The following is a 19,217-nucleotide window of genomic DNA, read 5'->3' on the forward strand; positions in this document are numbered from 1 at the left end:
CATCAGACTCCAGCAGAGTACAGATTTTAGTGCTTAAAAGAGAAATCTAGTGTGAAATTGACTTGGGTTGTAGTGAAACATCATAACGAGTATGAATTTTTGTTGAATAGCCCACCTCCATTCACGTCCAGCACTTTGAAATACAGTGCTTTCAGTTGATGCTCCCAACAGGCTTACAAATGTTAGTGATGCACATTGTTGCTCATGAAAACAAATCTATATTTTTACAGAATTACAAGCTTAAAGCAGCTCCACATTTCAGTGGTAGAATTCTGAGGGCCCTGACAACTTTGAGAGTTCACAGAATGTTTTTTTTTAATAAACTATAAAGTATATATAAAGTATACTCAAAGTCCTTTTCACTTCGGACATTAGAACTGATTTTTTTTGTGTACATAGATTTTACGTTGAAACAAATGTTATATCTTACTTACAGTAAATATGTATATCTTTTGTTTATATTCTATTCTTATTAGCCCGTACTTTGGAAAAAAGTGAAAATATCAAATGATATTCCCTTTCTTTACTGATATACCACATGGGGAAAATCAAATAATGAAGTTTTACACCTATAGTATAGTGGGTGATATATATAGGTGAGGCTCCTCAGACTTCTCGAATAGAAAATCAGACTTGTGGCTGTGTTCCATTTGAATTTTTTTACTCAAGTTTAAATGGAACACAGCGTAACCCTAAAATAATAACCAACAGTAACGAAACACGCAATGTGTCAAGTATAAAGAATATTTTAATTCATTTTATAAATCAACATTTATATAGCAGCATATCCAGTAGATTGTGAGGTATTTCTGAATTTACGGAGAAATTCACTCCCCCATCTTCTGTCATACACTCTCCCATGCTCACAGACATTCATTTATTGGCCAAAGAAAAATAACAAAACAAATCTCATCCACACTGACCTAACACATCCAGACTCGTCTCCCAACCAGCCTGTCAGTTTCTGACACAACCAGTCACACACCAGTCTCTCACACACACACACACACATTTGGAGTCTCGTGTCCACAGTCCATACAGTTTTGCAGGGCTCCTCAGTTAGTGGCTTGGAAGGCTGGCCTGCTCAGCGATGCAGTTTTGGCTGTAAAGAGAATCAAAGACATTCTGTTTAGATGAATTAACTGGAAATATTTGTGCCAGACCACATCTAAAAAGCCAGACTTCTTGGTTGAATTAACTACCTCAACAAACGATATAATTTGCCCATATGCAACAACTATACACACCAGTTAAAGCACAGTGTTGGTAAATACTTACAATACAAGAATCAAATCTACCTTCTAACACTGAGTGATGTCACTGATCATTACTGAAAGTCACATTAAATTCTATAATATGCAACTGTAACTAGGCCTGTCGAAATTAATTACTGTCATTTTTAAGACTATTTTATGCTACAGATGTAATGAAAATACAATACTTTAATGCATTTTCGCATTACTTTCTAATGAAACAATGCAATTTTCATTTAAAGAATATTAGCAATTAAAACTGGAATATAAAAAGGGTTAAAATCCTTAAAAAAATAGGATCATTATGTTGCATTTTACCTTAAAATATCAGCATAAAAATTGATATTGTGGCGCTCCACTGTAGGAGGGAGGATTACACCCCTATCGACGCTACTCTGGGCTTGGCACAGAAAAAACTGCACAATGTATCACTGGTTAAGCAGCAATACGTAGTTCCTTTCATTACAAGTCATATCAGTATAAAATCCTGCATCATTACTCTGTTGCATTAGTAAACATACATTTTTTTGGTCTATTTTACTGACAGTGCTGTAAATCTCAGGTTGTCCAGAAAAGCATTTAAAAATGTGTGCTTTGTCATGGGTGGTTTGAAGTGCAAATTCCACGTCCCGACTGCAGGGGGAGCCCAGCAGTAAATAAATAAATAAATAAATAAATAAAGCCAATTCTCACTCAATGCTACTGTCAAACATCGACACATGAGCACAAGGTCAAAAACAACAACAAAAAACTCTCACCTTCGGTGCACTGAGCTTCTTCTCCCCTCCTACGGGTAGTGCCGACCCTTTGCTTTCTTTCCAGGTGTAGAAGCCGGCGTGAGGTGGGGTGGGTAGCCGGTGGGCTTTGGAGGGAGGCGATGAGTCGCTGCTTTTACGCTTCTTCCCCAGGCCTCTGTGCTCGAAGCCGGGAACCCTGCTGTGGTGTCCTGAGTTTCCCCCCCGGCCGTGCAGGTCAGGGGACGAGGTGTGAGTCCGTTTAAATGGCCACGGCGAGGCGCCGTGGGGCGACTCTGCCGAGGAGGGGCCCAGCTGCGGCCGGGGTGGCTTGCTCCCCGGGGACAGCGAGCCGTTGGTTTGTCCGTGAGATGGAGGCATTGGTCTGTCTGGTACTGAAGCTGGATTGGGTGCTGGGGATGTTTTGCTGGACACAGGCGTCCGGACCCTGTCCCTGTCTCTTTCTCTGTCTCTGTCGGGGCTCAGACAGTTCCTGTCCGGGCTGACCGTGTCGGCCTCGCTCAGAGAGGTTTTCCGCTTTCGTGGAGCCGCTGCAGATGCAGACGCAGCCGGCTCCGTATCCCTGAGGCGCAGCTGCTGCTTGCTGGGTCGGCCCACGGGGTTCTTGGGCCGCCCCGGACCCCCAGGCTGGCTGGCTGTCCGAGTGGGCTTGGAGTGAGCCGCCGCCGACTGGCTGCCGCCCCCGAACTTCTCAGACTGACTGTAGGCCTTGCTGGTGGAGGAACTCTGTGAGTGGGCTTCCTTGCCTGGTCCCTGGGAGGAGTACGAGGAAGTCTTGACCGAGGGGGAGCTGTGATTTCCTGCCTTAGACTTGGAATGATGGGAAGTGGAGGAAGGAGAGGCAGGAACAGCTGAAGGCTTGGCCGAGGGACTGTGGGATTGAGGATCTGACGCTTGAGGTATTTTCCTAGTTGGAGAAAAGAGTGCAATTATAATAAAGTAAAAGGCAAAATTTCTTATTTTAGTTGAGATAATTTACCCTGGCCAAAGAAAAATCACTAATGTAGGACTGTAGAAGTCATATGAGCCACATTACTTTGAGTAACATTCTTTTTTTTTTACCCCAAAAACTTTCACATTATAAAAAAGCATTTTAAGTCATAAGTTTGTGTGTGGGTTTTATTTTTAATTTTTTGAAACAAACAAACAAACAAAAAAATTACATTGGAGGTTTACCTGTATGCTTTCAATAAAGAATTGATCACAAAAAACATTTACATTATAAGACCAATAATATAAATACGTTTGCTGAGTAAAAACACTTATTATGGATGACTAATATTGGCTAACTTCACTCATGTGGTACACTTATGACTAAAATTGCCCTACTGAGGTAAACATATGACAAACTGTAACGCTAAGGTAAATTTATGTTTAGAATAGAATAGCACTGCTGTAAATGTATTGAGCGATGTTGGTAGATCAATAATAATAAAAAAAAAATGAAACTTTTTTTTTAAACTATATTTTCTTTGAAATACAAGACAAAAGCTAGTTTGGCTATTTAAATGTATGCAATGGCGAAATTATAATTAATACACCATAAAGCTGTTTTGAGGAGTCCAACCAAAAAACATCTGTTGGAGGGTTGAGAAGGTCGCTCAAGGGCGAACATCAGTAATTGGTTTAGGAGTTGGGTGGCTTCTGAACAGCTTCCTAATCAGTTAAACTGGATTTGGCTCAGGATTAGTCTTCATTAAGGAACAACCGCAGTAAGAGTGGCTTATAGAGAAAAGAACAGCAGCAAATGATACAAAAGATCACTGCTACTGTTTCTAGATCAGCCCACTGACATACCTTAAATATCCCTAATGAACTTTATAATGACAAATCAAACAAATCCAAAGCAGCAATTGCAGGAAAATAAATTAGTCCTTTTTTTAAAAGGCAGTGCCGTTTAAAAGCTACAAGTGATATTTATGTTGTATATCCAATTTAAAGAAAGACAATCATTAAAGTTATATAAAACTAATAATAAAGGGAAATTTAGGTCAGATATATAAATATAAATTAGGTCCGTACTTCCACAGGTGGGCGCTGAGGTGGCTCTCTACCATGGCACTCACTGCAGACCGTAGATGATGTAACCGTCGGTCAAACGTGAAGATGCCATGGCCCAGAGCACAACTGCCAAATGTACAGTACTGAAAAAAGACAAAAATACACTGCAATTAATATATCTCATTTATGTAGCTGTTTTTTTTATTTAAAAAGTGATCTTGTAGTTTCAGTATCATTACAGTGCCAACCAACTCATTCAATTGTATAGTAAATAAATAAAAGAAATGAAAAATATTTGATATACTATTATATAATATCCAGTAGGGGTGTGCCATATCATATCGTACGCGATATATCGCCAACATTTTTAAATATCGTGAGCGATATTAAACCTTGAAATATGATGCCATATCACCCACCCCTAATTAACACATCAGGGTACAAATTTTTTGCTGATTTAAGCAAAAGAAAATTTCACACTGTTCTCATTTCCCATTATATATCTACGAGACAGATTATATCTGTACAGTATCATTAATTTTACTGCAGCACTGGACATATAGAGATATATGGAGTGCATTATTAGTATTGTGCCATAGTGTACTCTTAAAGAAAAAAAAAAATCAGTGTTTTGTCATATCGCCAAGAGTATCGTTATCGCAAATATACCATGAAATATCGTGATATTATTTTAGGGCCATATCGCCCACCCCTAATATCCAGGGTGCCTCATATCGAAAACATATAAAATATGGAAGATAACAAAAATGTTACTGTTAATCTTTGTACAATAAAAAAGTAAATTGACATTTTGTATAAATTACTTCCAAAAAATTAATTTCATATGCCAAAACAAACAAAATACAACTTTGTGCAGATCCAAGTAAATCAAGAAATTACCGCGAGTGGTTTCGGGTGCCACGGGCTGGAGTGCCAGTCAGCGGGTTCCTCAGCAGCCTCTCCCTCGCTCTCGTCGCTGGAGATCCGGCCCTGAGTGAGGGGTGAAGGCGCACGTGCACTCCCCTCCTCCCGAACAGCTTTCTCCTCCTCAGGGGCGCTTTCAGATAGCGTCCGCGTCCTGCTGGAGTCATAAAACCAGTCTTACTGCTTCATCAGTCGTAAAAAGCACTTTATACATAAAATATTCAATTTGATTTTATTTAAATCGGTAACACTTTACAATAAGGGTTAGAAATAACATTAATTTTTAAAAGTAATAAACATTGTTAAAAGGTTTAGTAATGTTTGAATGACTAAAAAGTTATACTTCAGAGCCTTTAATTAAAAATAATGATTAATAGTGTCCTAAATAGTGTTCATTAATAATTCTGCATTAAGTATTGTTCATTGATATAACCTTATTGTAAGGTGTTACCGATTTATCATACAACAGCCCGAGTTTGAATCACAGGGCATCTCATGATACTTTGGCGAGGGGAACCATCAACCCGAATGAGCCGGTATATGTACATATATGATCAGAAAAAAAGAATCTGCAAAGTGCCTTTGTGTTATGTCCAGAATAAAAAAAAAAGTTTATTAAGTAACTTAATGTTCTATTTGTTGTTACTTTTTTTTTTTTTTTTTTAAAGGTCTGTTTAATATTTAGTGCAGTTTTCTCAGAACCCAGAGTGCCTGTGTGGTTGTACTTTTTTAGTTATTTAGGATATTAAAATATTTGTATATTGGAAGTCCAATGTCTTTTTTTGAATAATAATAATAATAATAATAATAATAATAATGTGTAATAGTATTATCATGCTAGTATATAATTACTGTGGCACATTATGTTTAAGCTCCTTTGGGAACCCAGAAGCAGGAAAAAAGCTTTTTCTATAGTGGCGCTTTAAATTACAATATTATCATTTATCGCAATAATTTCTGGGACAATATATCTCCTGAAAATTGTGTTAATCGCAGGTTTACCCTACTCATTTATAACAATTATAGCGCCACCATGTGGAGTAATGAAGTAATAACTTTAGTAAGTCTATTTGGCAGAAGGCTTAAGAAGTTCAGAAAGCATATGTTTTACTAAATATATATCAATATTTGATGGCAGCTATCAATAATGTATCGCAAATAAAACTGATTCACTATATCGCAATATTGATATTTTTAGTGTGTACTATGTTAAATCTGACTCGGCATAAATCAAACCGGTTTCAGACAGAAGAACAGGTGAAGTAAAAGCTTCCTCACTTTTCTAATCTGAAGGCAGGAGAGTTGGCCAGCGGTCTCCTGCAGTGTGGGGAGTTGGTGGGTTCTCTGGGAGTCTCCTGGGCGGGGAGCGGGGCAGCCGGGCCCTCGAGGGACGGCGCTACCCGGTCTCGACTCTTGGAACCCATCTTCATCTCCGCCAACAGCTGGTTAAAGTTTTTACTTCTGCCCATGACCTTCCGCCGCTGGTGAACCGAATGGATCTACAGGAGAAAAAACAATATGAGCACAACTAATTTTACTGAACAGCACAGTGGTCTGCAAAATACTGATTTATAATAGCCAAAAAAAATAAAAAATAAAACATCCTAGACTGCTGCAAATCTCTGCATGCAGTCATGTCTCAGGCAGATAGGTACATGATTACATGTGTGGCCTTACTACACACAAAAGTGGCCCAACACTACTCCCCCTCCACTGGCGGAAAGACGTTTTGGACATCGTTGGACTAAGAAGCAGACTGGTTCTTTCAACAAATTGCTGACTAGCCCTCATCACCTTCGTTTGCAGTGGTGCTGTGAACTAGAAACCTGGACTACTACAGACCGGAGCTCTGTCATCGTTAGCGACAAATCTAGATTCCATTTGGCATCCAGCAAAGGTGGAGTTTCAGTATGGAGACCTTGTGATGAGCGGCTTAAACACGCTGCAGTCTTTAAATGGTAACTAAACCCCCGATTTTAGCTTACTCCACCCACATCTCAAGTTTAAAAAATGCTAAAAACGAAAGGAGAAGTTTGGGAGTGGCTCTGGGTGATGTATGGGTTTAGGGGAGGGGCAGGAAGGAAAGCTGATTGTGCCTCTAAGATGCAGATGGTTGGACACCACCAGAGGGCGGTATTATTAATGGTTGATCTGCATACTGTGAATAGTCTGCGTAGCAAAGTACACAGAAACATCATCCTCACCTATAGCACAGATAAACCTGAGAGGGCGCTGCAGAGGCAGAAATTACCACAATAAAAGCTCTTTTTAAAGGTAAGGAAAGGTTTATAAAATTATAAGCAGGTCTGGTATGTTTCATTACTTTAAAAGGAACACATTTCAGCTATTAATGAAAAAATATGGTTTATGGTTTAGTGACTCTCTAACAACTTTATCCTCTTCAAATGTCTACCTCTCTCCAACTCCTCTTATAATCAAATAATAATCATTAATCACCTTTCCTGATGCTGTGTTAAACATTGTGGAAAAAGAACAGGACAATGTTTCCCCAGTTTAATCTCAAACAGTACAAGTACAATCTCAAACAGTCAGACCAGGGTAGTTTTAATTTGATATTGAACCATAAAAATATTGCACATTGTTTCAAATCCTGCGTCTTATTTTCTAATGTATAATCTATAATCCTTTTATTAGTGCATGAGAGCAAAAATCTGTGTAAAAGTAAAGCACTGAGGAGAGAGTCTTTTCCTGTAAATCCTTCCCCATTTCCTGTCAGTCCTGTCCATGCAACTTCCTGTCTGTCTAGAAAGGCAGAAACGAATCTGCTTTTATCGGAGGACAACCTGCGGTACGAGGCGACCACACTTGCCCTCAAAAAAGCAGAAACATCTTTTTCTGCATAACTGTCTGGTTTATATGCACATAAAGTCAGTATTTAAAGTAAAACGCTCAGATGGTCGTGAATAAACTGCCAGTTGTTTGAAACAATAGCTGCGTTTCAAAGCCTGTAGCATAAACTAGTGATGAAATGAAATTATTTTTTGGCCAAAATCAAAACCAAATATGTTTTCTTTTAATGGCTTATTTTAAGCATTTACAAAACTACCATTTATTAATATTTACCCAACATATTTAATTTCCTGGCAGAGACATGACAAAGCCACTCCTGGTGGAGGGATACATGCTAGGTGTTCAGTGGCAAAATAGTCCAGTCAAAAAACAGAATTCCCATTTAACATCTCATTTTATTCAAATTAAAGTTTGTCGTCTAGTTATGTCTAGTAATTATGGTATGGAAAAACAAACTTACATTGCAGGTTAAGAGCCGAGTACAAACTTTCTTCCTCTCTGGGTCCAACACGCCACAGTGTTTATCCAGGTCACATTCTTTTTCTGCAGACACAGATGCACATTTCAACATTTTACTAAAGAGAGCAGCTTAACACTTAATTAAATAATTATAGGCAATGAATGAAAGGAGCGTAGAACAAATGCTTCATGTGCAATTAATGTGGTTGCTTTCATTAACCTCCAAAATAAAATACACATACATACACACACACACACACACACACACACATATATATATACATATATATACACACATATATATATATATATACATATATATATATATATACATACATATTTAAAACATATATATGTTTTAAACACACACACATATATATAATAAATGTTATATATATGTGTGTATAATAATGTTATTTAAAACAATTTTGATGGGTTTCTGTTAGTTTATTCTCACTGAAATTGGGACATAATGTAAAGAAGAACTGCATATTAATATTAATACTGTATATAAATAACTAAATAAATAAATAAAACTTGGTTGAAAATGTGAACATGTAAATTTGCAACTTCAATATTCCACTTAGGCCTATCATAAAACTTACATTACAGACTTACTGTACAATATATGGACATGACTTAAATAAGTAGTTTTTGCTAACCTCAATATTAGCAATTGTGTTTACTTACTGAGAAGATCCCATTAAGTTTAATTTATTCAGGATATTTAGGCACATTCACCTGTAATATTGATCCTATTTTCAAGGTATCGTTGTGGCTTTTTTAAAAGGATGTGATTGCAATATTATGCTACAACATTATCAATTTATGACCACAAAACGGTCATAAATTGCCGATTTCATTTATCAAAGTTATTTCTCGGACAATATATAATAAAGATTATTGTGACTTACTGCTAAATCTGTAGTACATAGTTAATGCCAAGTAGTTTTCTGTGTTATTTAATCAGAGTAAAGAAAGCTCAGTGACTTGACACACATAACAGAAAGCAGTGGGCACCTACTGAAGAATTGGCACTTATTATAAATCTGTTTTGGCTTCTATTATAAATGCGTTATGAGTCAACAGGCTTTCTTTCTTCTAGTACAGGAGAAGTATTGTTCGTGCTCTAGAGGCAGCACACAGAGATTAAGCTGGAAAACTATAAAATATTCCTTTAATTGGGTCATAATTATAAGTCAATCCCACTATTTTAGGCTCATCTTCCTTTGAAAAACTCAATACAGTTGTTCTGGTGAGACAAATCCATAAAGTGCACAATGTGTGTGTAATATTATAATTGTAATGTAGTTCAGCATTACTAAAGCACGTGCATGCTGAACACTGAAAAGGGGTGAGTGATTATCATCCACAAGTACTTACTGGAAACTTTATGAGGCCTGGAACCTCGGGCGTGTCCAGGTGTGGCAGGGGAAGAGCCGGTCTCCGCTCTCTGACTGGGTGATTTCTCCGTGGCCGCAGGTCGGCTGGGCGAGGGTCCTCCGTGAGGCCAGGGTGGGTCTCTTAGGCTTGGAGGAGGAGAGTTTCGAGGAGGTTCCAAAGGTGGAGGCTGCTTGAAGACTGAGGACTCTGAGTGAGCAGAGCTGGAGGTCTTGTCCAGAGGAGAGAGCCTGCAGGAGACAAAGAAAATTTCCATTAGTGAAGCTCAAAAGTTTAAATCACCGTAGTTTGTTTTTGTGCTCTGGGATTTAGTCCTGGACTATACATTCCTTTCAATCAAAATCATCCATATTCACTATGATCAGGAGCTCACTGGTTTGAATCCCGGTCATGCAGCTTGCCTTCAGCTGCCGGAGCCCAAAGTGAGCACAGCTGGCCTTGGTCTTTCCCTTTCCCCTTATCATCCCAAAAAGTGATGTTGATCAGCACAAGGCTGCGTCTGTGAGCTGATGTATCGGAACCGAGTCACTGCGCTTTCCTCTGAGCGTTAGCGCTGTGATGCTACTCGGCAAAAAGAGGCGAAAATTGTCGGTTAAGGCATGTGCTAGTCTCCACCATCCATGTGTGATTGAGGATATACAGTGGACTAACATTCAAAATGATATTTTGTCCAAGACTAGGCTTAATCTCTGTCTGGGAAACCATCCCTACGTGATGCTTAGGTTCTGCCTCTTGGAATTGGGAATTTATCAGTCAAATAAACAGAAGAAGGTCTGGGAAGTGGGAACACAGGCCAAAGCAACAAAATACCAAGAAATACAGGACTAGGCTTAATTCTGGTCATGAAAACCAACCCAAGGTGTTGCTTTCCTAGTCTTCTGTCTCTTCCAATTGGGAATTTCTCGGTCACAAATTCCCAATTGGATCCTAAATTAAATATAAAGAATATGTTTTTGCATTTTCACAATCAGACCTTTATTCATAGATGTGTTTTCTTATTTCGTTTCTTAACATATAAGTTCCAATTACAGGTTCAGATCTTGCATGCACTTATAAAATCACCTTTATTTCACAAGAGATATGGAGAACAGGTGAATCACATGAATTGATTTTCAAATCTGTTAAGATCTTTAAAATCCTGTAGAGTGCATCAGGCTTAACATGCAGTATTCAATGTGGGAGACTCATTAAGTGACAAAGCGATCATGGCAGTTATCTGCAATGTAGATAGTCCAGGTTCTCTGATTTAAAAAAAAAAAACATGAAAAACACACCAAAATGAGTCACACCACACAGAAACGCTGCAAAAAATCTTGGGCAATTTTTTTTTTGGCTGCTGCAAATCAAGTTTTATGATATAGACTCTCTGCTGAAAGACTTCTGACGCCAGAAATGGAAGATGATTCTCTCTGGACCAGCACTGTATGAGTCACGCTAACTAAACATGCCTCTGCATGCTGGCCCTTCAACAATATACAACTAAAAAGACCTGCTTTTGATGTGCCATCTCTACTGTTATCTATATGCAGGAGCTGTGGTTTCATTCCATACCATTCTTTTAAAGGCTTTAAGATTACACAGATAAGTTACATAGATATCACACTGCCACTTTTTGATTTTTTGACAGTCAGAACTCAAGACAGTCAAGACACCTGAACAGTTATTTAGTTATTATTAAAATTATAGTGGCAAAAGCTATATAGTGCAATCCTGCCTCTAGAGTACAGATAGAGTTTGAATCAATCAAACACTGACCTACAATTAAGGGTGGGCAATATGCCCCTAAAATAATATCACGATATTTTACGGTATTTTTGCGATAAAGATACTCTTGGCGATATGACAAAACACTGAATTAAAAAAAAATGTTTCAAGAATACAATACTGCAACAAAATGAATATAAAATGCATAAGATACAATATGACACACCCCTAAATGATATATATAAAAAAATGCAAAAATTATCAGATTTGTAACAGAAGTCAATGATCCAGAATATCATGATACTAATAATAATGCCCTCCAAATATCTCCATATATCCATATATTATATTAAAGTAAAATAAATGATACTGGACAGATATAATCCGTCTCTAGTAGATATATAATGGGAAATGAGAACATTATGAATGTGAATTATTCTTTTGCTAAAAACAGCAATAAAGTAGTGGCCTGATGTGATAATTAGGGGTGGGTGATATGGAACGATATTTTCAAAAAATATTCAATAATATTTTTGAACATATTCAAAAATGTTGGTGATTATTATTGTGTACAATACAATATGGCACAAAACTACTCACAGTGCACTGTTTAAAAAAACAAAAATCCCTTTCTGTACCCTAAAGAACCATTTTTGAAAATGTCCATGCATGAAAACAGACTGTAGTACCAGATAGAAGCTGTGCTAAAAATGCTGAATGTGAATTATGACTGTGTATTGGCTGCCGCTTCTCACTGGTGTGTGTTGAGTGAGTGTGGAATGCAACTGTAAGAGTCCTTGAGTGCCTTGAGTGACAGAAAGGCGCTGTATAAGTGCAATTGTAAGTAAGTATTGCAAAGAGATTTTTTTTAATTCTGATACAATATCTGTATAATAGAACCCGACCCTACGGTTAAAAAAAAATGAAAAAATAAAAAATAAAAATAATCCAACGTCAAGGACATCAGCACTAGGATTCAACTCTTTTTCAGCCATTCATGCAACACTTGCATGTCCTTGAGGATTCCCGTCTATAGAAAAATAAAGCCAGAGCTAAAGATAGATAGACAGTTTCACCTGCAGAAGATGATCAGCAACATCTACAGAGACTCACCGGACCGCGTCCTTGCTCGTCTTGCTGTGTCTGAACTGAGGGGGCGTGGAGGGAGACTGGGGTGCCGGCCGCGGGGGTCCACCAGAGCCCTGACTCCTGCCACTCCACGAGGCCGTCCCGTGCCCCGGGGCGGGAGGGGTGTGTCCGTGGCGGGAGTGCGCCCGCTGCTGGGCGGCAGGTGGAGTGGAGCGCAGGTGTGCATAGAGCTTCCCCACAGGCCCGTGCTTTCTCTCAAAGTGCTTCTCGAAGGCCTGCGGCTTCACCACCTGACTGCACTGGCTGCACACCACCAGGTAGAAGTCATCGTGTCCAGGATAGTGCCCGAAGATGGACATATCTGTGGGGGGGGGGGGGGGGGGGGATGGGAGGGAGATGAATAATATGATGAGTAACTGACAGGAGGTTCAGAATCTATATAACATAAGCGTTTGTTATAAAGCATGCATGATGACATTGGAATAAATATGATCCCATTAAATATTAATAATAAAAAAAAAATTATATATACATACATTATATATATATATATATATATATATATATATATATATATATATATATATATATATATATATATATATATATATATATATATATATTGTGTATATATAATATATACACAATATTTCTATTTCAGTGCATTTTTGGTATTTATTAAAGAGTAGACAAGCAGAATACTTGTATACATATTACATGATAATATTTACTGCTTTATTAAATGTAAAGGCATAACGGTTATTTTTTTCTTTAAATGATAATAATACATTTTTTAAATGTTTGTGTATCAACATCAGTTTGTAAATATGCACACAACAAATTATCAGCTGAAATTTCCCATATTGATGCATCGCTATTTGATGCACCTTTCTTTTTGTATGTACGTAAGAAGGGCTAGGTTAATCAAATTTATTTGATCAATCAAATAAATGATGTGATTTTCAAACTAAAATCTTAGTAGCTAGGCTTAAGTTACTGTGAGAAACCTGTGAAAAACTGTAAAGAACTGATTTTCAACTTTTACTAACTTTTACTAACTTAAAATAAAGTAGATTATGTTTGCAGTTTAATGTAAAAGCTGCATGTAAGGTTTAAAGGGGGCTGCTTACTATTCTTAAAAAAACCTTGTGCATCACTTTAAATGGTGCTGTTCGTTTACAAATAAAAGTAGACGTTTTTACGTAAGAACAAAAAGTAAATTGTAATTAAGAATTGCTCCTATATTTGAATTCCAAAAGTCACATGACGGAGGTAGACAAATTGATTGTGAACATTACTGGAGACAAATTAAACCGGTTTGCCTTGTTGTCACCAACAAAAGTAGGTTCATTACCCAGGAACGTTTGTTCGCAGTGGGAACTAAAGAATACTAGGATCTTCTTCGTGAACCATGACATCTATGGGTGAGTCTGTTTGTACAGGAGTTCTTTTGGTGGAAAAATGCCAAGAGTCGCATGTGTACCAGGAATATGTCTAAGAAGGCATTACCACCCATAGCGGACAGCAGCGCAGTGGGTGGTGATGATCGTGACAGGTGGTGTCTGGCTAGAATTGTCCATGTGAACAAACAAGCGACTCTGGCAGAAATCAATCACATCCACATTCTATGCAAAAGGCTTCACATGCATACCCCACAGGTCAGTGCAGCTTTTTTTTTTTTGCTTTAATGGGACAATACTTGGCCCTGTCCCATGATGCGTAGTGGGTCAATGTATATAAGGTCATATTTGAAATATTTTATTGTGTTACACAATATTGAGCTCTGGAGAGATCTACTGACTGGATAAGACATACCCTCCTTCCTTAACGTCATGGTTTCCGTCGTTTTCTTGCCATTCTTGCTGCAGTCTTCCCCATCGGACCCTGAAACAGAAAAGCTCAGAGTGAGTGTTTAAATTTTGTGGCTTCTCTTCTCCTGGGAAGCACAAACACAGGCCAGATGGATACCTACCAACCATGCTGAAGATATTTCAGAACAGTGCCGGGGTGCACAATGTAGGCCACGTTATATGCAGTGGAAAAGAAAACAGCAACTAGAGTCCTTCAACTGTGACTCTCATGCTCACTAGTGATTTTTACTTCTGCTGGGAATCTGGGCGCTTTTACACCTGAAAGTTCGAAGCAAGGCTCAGACTGTGTTTGTTGCATCGTGTATGGTTCATTTGGTCTGGTTAGCTTTGGTTTCACACTTTAGTTTGGTGACTGAGCGCACTAAAGGACTTTGCAAACACAGATGATTATGGCGAGACATCAGTGTCTTCCTATGCATGACACTGACTGGTTTGTAGAAGGGCGTGAATCTGCTGGCGGCACGTTACCGGTTCAGAAATTTGCCCATCGGGGTGTCGTGCCAAATTCTGCCACCCTGCCACAATCTGACTCCCTACAAATGTATGCGTGATACACAGCAGAAAGAGTGCATCAGATTACCCTTGTGATCTTTTCATATACATAAAACTAGATACAGAAACCGTTAGCATAATCTGCCTGAATGCAAAGGGGAGTTCAGCACAACACCTGTTCTTGTTCTTCTTCTATTGTTTAACGAGTGAAGATAGTCTTCCCCAAAGTCCCATAACTGTTCCGAAAGTCCGAATTATCCATAAATCACTAGTTGACACAGCCTAGACCACCTTTTGTTTTTTTTTGGTTTGACAATTTTTAAACCAAGGTGTTTGGCACCTATTCAAAACAAACTCAAAACATCAGAGCAAGTTACAAACAAGCTACACACTAAAGCGCCATTAATTTAGGTTCCACATTCATTAAATCACTTGGTTGATTCATATTTAAAGAACGTCATGCGACGTTCACACATCACCATAAAGTCGCATTAGACTGTTCCATATGTCTAAGAGTCTTTGGAGGACAGTCCTACTGAGGAAGCAAAGTACACCTACAAACAACAGTTTACAGAAGGAGTCTTCAATTTTAATTTTTTTTCAGCTTAGAACCAATACTACACTGAACAGTGAGCCAAGTATCTAGCAAGCCTGACTGATGCTTCAGAGGTTAAACTGCAGTTACGGACCACAGGTCATTGTCGGTACAATTCCTAGGGCCTTAAAGGCTGCAATTACTCTGACACCCTCACACATTGTTTTTTTTGTTATAAATAAGTAATATGCATTAAGCATGATTTAATGTCTATGGTCATCTCATTTTATAGTATGACTTTTGTTGTAGTAATATAGACAGAAGACAGGGCTGGTTTCAGGCAGATGCTGAAGATGATTTCAGAGGATTTTGATAGTATTCTTAGCCCATCATACACTACACGACTTTCAGTCAGCTCCGACTGCACCAGAGTCTGCAGGCTAGAGTTAAAATCTAGGTGCAATTCTGGCTAAACGTGTTGTAGTCTAACTCCAGCTACAGGCACTTTCACTATGATCCAAAGCTTGTTTGGTTTGAATCCTGGATCATGTTGCTTGCCGTCAGCGGCCGGAGTCAGAGAGGGACGTAATTATGTGTCGAATTCTGGGTGGAAATCGGGGTAAACGTATTGTAGTCTAACTCCAGCTAAAGGCATTTTCACTACGAATCCGAGGCTTATTTGGATCGAATCATGTTGCTTGCCATCAGCGGCCGGAGTCAGAGAGTTTGATTGACAAGAGGCAGTGGCTAGCTGGCTGGCTTCACATATGTGGGAGAAGGCATACATGTGCTAGTAGGCTTTACCCTTCAAGTGCAGATAGGGGGGAGGGGGGAAGAAATATTAGAAACAGAAATATTAAAAAATGTATCAGAGGAGGATGTTTCTGTTGGGGAACTGTTGGAAAACCTTGGTCCAGCACATACATCTTTCTCTGGGTGGGGCAAATGGGAGCATGTGTGTGTATAGCCACCTGAAGTGCTGCTGGACAATGGGTTGAGGGTGGGAGGTCCAGCACAAGCCCCTAAAAATCAACTTGAGCAGCGGGCACGGGGCTGAGAGGAAGGGAGGAGGAGGGAGAGATGCCAGACAATACAAACAGGGAACACATTTTTTTCCATTTGCTAACAGCAGCATTAGAGCTAGCTGAGACACCCGACCACCCTCAGACTCAACGGGCAGCACAGGCGGGGGGCAGTGCTGTTAACCCAGCTGTAGCGAACTGCTGGGGAAATAATAACAACAATAATAATATATGACAGATGGAATATCTAGCAAAAAAACAGTGGCCGCCGTTTCTCAATGCTAGCTAGCTAACCAAGCTAACTATAGCTTCGTGATGGCTACTAGCGATACCATCAAAACTCCTCCTCCTCCTTCACCACAGGTGTTGCGTCGATTTGTGATACCTTGTCAAAACGTGCTACCATAGTGTAGCTATCTATTTTTACAGAGAGCTAAAGCTGACATAAACGAATAAAGGAAAAAATCCCCCAGAAGAACTTAGTTAACTTAGATAGGCAGGCAGCATATACATTTGGATGGTCAAAAGCACAGCATTATGCTAACCTAAGCATAAGACAGCTAGCTAAAATCCAATAAAAAAAATAAAATGCTATTCACACGTTTAACACTACTAGCGAACACTAATGAAAAACAAGCGTAGATTGTGTGCATTTAATGCACACATACAACTTCATCCGAAATAAACGATAAATCATCATAAAAAACGTGACGATAGCTAACTTACCTTTGAAAAATATTCGAAATTTTGCCACCGCGCATGCGTAGATATGTAAGAAGCACATATCGATGAGTATCACAATACGACACAACACCGGCGGCTGTCTAGCTCTAGGAAAGCCGAGTTAGCTAGCTATCCAAGCTAACTATAGCTCCGTGATGGCTACTGGCGCTACCATCAAAACTCCCCCTCTTTCACCACCGGTGTTGCGTCGCTTTGTGCTAACTTGCCAAAACGTGCTACCAGAGTGTAGCTATCTACATTAAAAAAAAAAGACAGATAGCTAAAGCCGAAATCAATGAGCCTTAATATATTACATAACTAACTAAATAGATCAGAAGGAAGTTGTGTCAACTTGTGCTACCTTGTCAAGTCGTGCTGCCATAGTGCAACTATCTATATTTAACTACAGATTTACAGACAGTTAAAAGCTTCTAATTATCCAAGTTAATTAAACTAGAAAGAAGGAAAGGAAGATCATAGAAAAAAGCTCACAGAAGCAGTTACGTTACCTATAAACTTTGATATACAGACAGCAGCTTGGTTAGAGTTAACTAGAGGTTTTGATGCCCGAAATCACAGCATTATTTTTGCATCGTAAATGATTTTATTTTAATTGCCACTCGCACACATGTGCAGCACTCACTCAAATATCTAAGTATTAAATAACAAGCCCCCACACATGAATTCATCCGAGATTAACGAGAAATCATGAACTCGCCATGAAAAACATATCCAGCTATCAACACTTGAAATTGTGGTTCAGCGCATGCGCAGATCTGCTAAGCAGCATATACAGATGGGTAGCTCAATTCGACACAGCACCGACGACTGTCTAGATCTAGCAAAGCCGAGCTGCCCGGCAAAATAGGGAAAAGCACAGACAGACTGCTTATAAAATAGCCTAGCTAGTAAGCTTGTTAACACCACTTGTACAGACAGGTGTTTAAACTAATGCAGTTAGCTAGCTAGCCATGCTAGTTAGCTTAGCCGCCGGGTTGCCAGTTAACTTAGCTATCGTTGGGTTTGGTAGCTAGCTAGCGGTTAGGTAGCTCGGCGGCTAAATCTAAAAGCTAAAGTTAGCCAGGCTAACTAGCTTAGCCCAAGCAGTGCAGAAAGTTGTCTGGGCTCTATGTTAGCTAAGCAATCTCCCACAAATAAACATTCAGACTTTATTAAAACACACTGTGGCGTCTCCCCGAGCCCCCCACACTCTCCCACCAGCTTTACACAGTTTAAAAGCAGTTATAAAACTATGCCAGCCTCTTCTGAGCTCCAGCCTAAGCTCCAGTAAGCCAGCAGAGAGGCGCGCTACCCGGCCAGCGCTAGGACCTGGCAGGTCCTTTGTTTGGGTAACATGGTTAGGGATGCCGAGCCTTTTCCTACGAAAATAAACCGAATCCGAGCGACTTTCCCCGCCGAGATATCGACAGATACGCGCAGCAGATCCTGCACTCACCGTCCGCGGCGGTCAGGCCGGCCCTTTCCGCCCAGGCACTCCAGCTTTGGCCCACGAAGTCGTCGAGACAAAGCACTCGCCGATCCAGAGCAGCCATTACTTGAACTGCGCGTTCACGCACCGCCATCATCACCGCGCGGCAGAGACGCTTACGTCAGGATGCGCGCTCCCGAGAGCCGGGCCAGTACAGCGGCGGGCGCGGAGGCGCCGTTAAAGGGGAATTCCGGCCCTTTATTTAATTAAATACATATTTATACAGATAAAAACCCGCATAATTAACCTAATTAAATTAGATTAAAATCAGATTAAAAACAAGAAAGAAAGCCATTCGTAGCTAGTTTTTTTCTCTCCAATGTGAAATATTGGTTAAATTCTTATTATATATTTTTTTCGTGGTGTGGACGATATATCATCCCAGAAATTATTATTATTATTGCGATAAACGATATTATAGTAATTTTTATGTTAGTACTTTTTATTTTGAGAAAAGTGCTGAATAAATACAACACCTCTCTCTTTGTAAGCAAGGTATGTGTAAATAAATACAAAATAAATAAATATAAAATAGAACTTTTCAATTGCCCCTTTTATACAGTTGGAAAGTCTGTTAATTTCTCTTTTAAATGAAAAATAAATGCCAAATCGTCTCAGCCATTGCCAAACCCTGTAGCCCCTAAGGTGACATGATGTAAAAAAACAAACAAACACAAATGAGATCCTA

General features: G+C 39.2%; 1 protein-coding gene across 3 annotated transcripts; it reads right to left on the minus strand.

Moving 5' to 3' along the window:
* Window positions 1-730: 730 nt before the first annotated feature.
* On the minus strand, window positions 731-18,649 carry atxn7l2a (ataxin 7-like 2a). 3 transcript variants are annotated; one of them, XM_022682391.2, is made up of 10 exons: window positions 18,497-18,649; window positions 14,213-14,281; window positions 12,422-12,758; window positions 9,587-9,834; window positions 8,205-8,287; window positions 6,212-6,432; window positions 4,910-5,087; window positions 4,031-4,152; window positions 2,012-2,915; window positions 731-1,102 (listed from the first exon to the last, which is right to left on the minus strand). In XM_022682391.2, the coding sequence occupies exons 1-10, from the start codon at window positions 18,624-18,626 to the stop codon at window positions 1,085-1,087; spliced, it is 2,310 nt and encodes a 769-aa protein (XP_022538112.2). In that variant the 5' UTR covers window positions 18,627-18,649; the 3' UTR covers window positions 731-1,084. The 3 variants fall into 3 exon arrangements, with proteins under 3 accessions (XP_022538112.2, XP_049327743.1, XP_049327744.1); XM_049471786.1 differs by having other exon boundaries at window positions 4,910-5,090; XM_049471787.1 differs by lacking the exon at window positions 18,497-18,649 and adding an exon at window positions 14,370-14,487 and having other exon boundaries at window positions 4,910-5,090.
* Window positions 18,650-19,217: the final 568 nt, after the last annotated feature.

The sequence above is a fragment of the Astyanax mexicanus genome, chromosome 24, assembly GCF_023375975.1.
Source record: "Astyanax mexicanus isolate ESR-SI-001 chromosome 24, AstMex3_surface, whole genome shotgun sequence".
Classification (NCBI taxonomy): Eukaryota; Metazoa; Chordata; class Actinopteri; order Characiformes; family Acestrorhamphidae; genus Astyanax; species Astyanax mexicanus.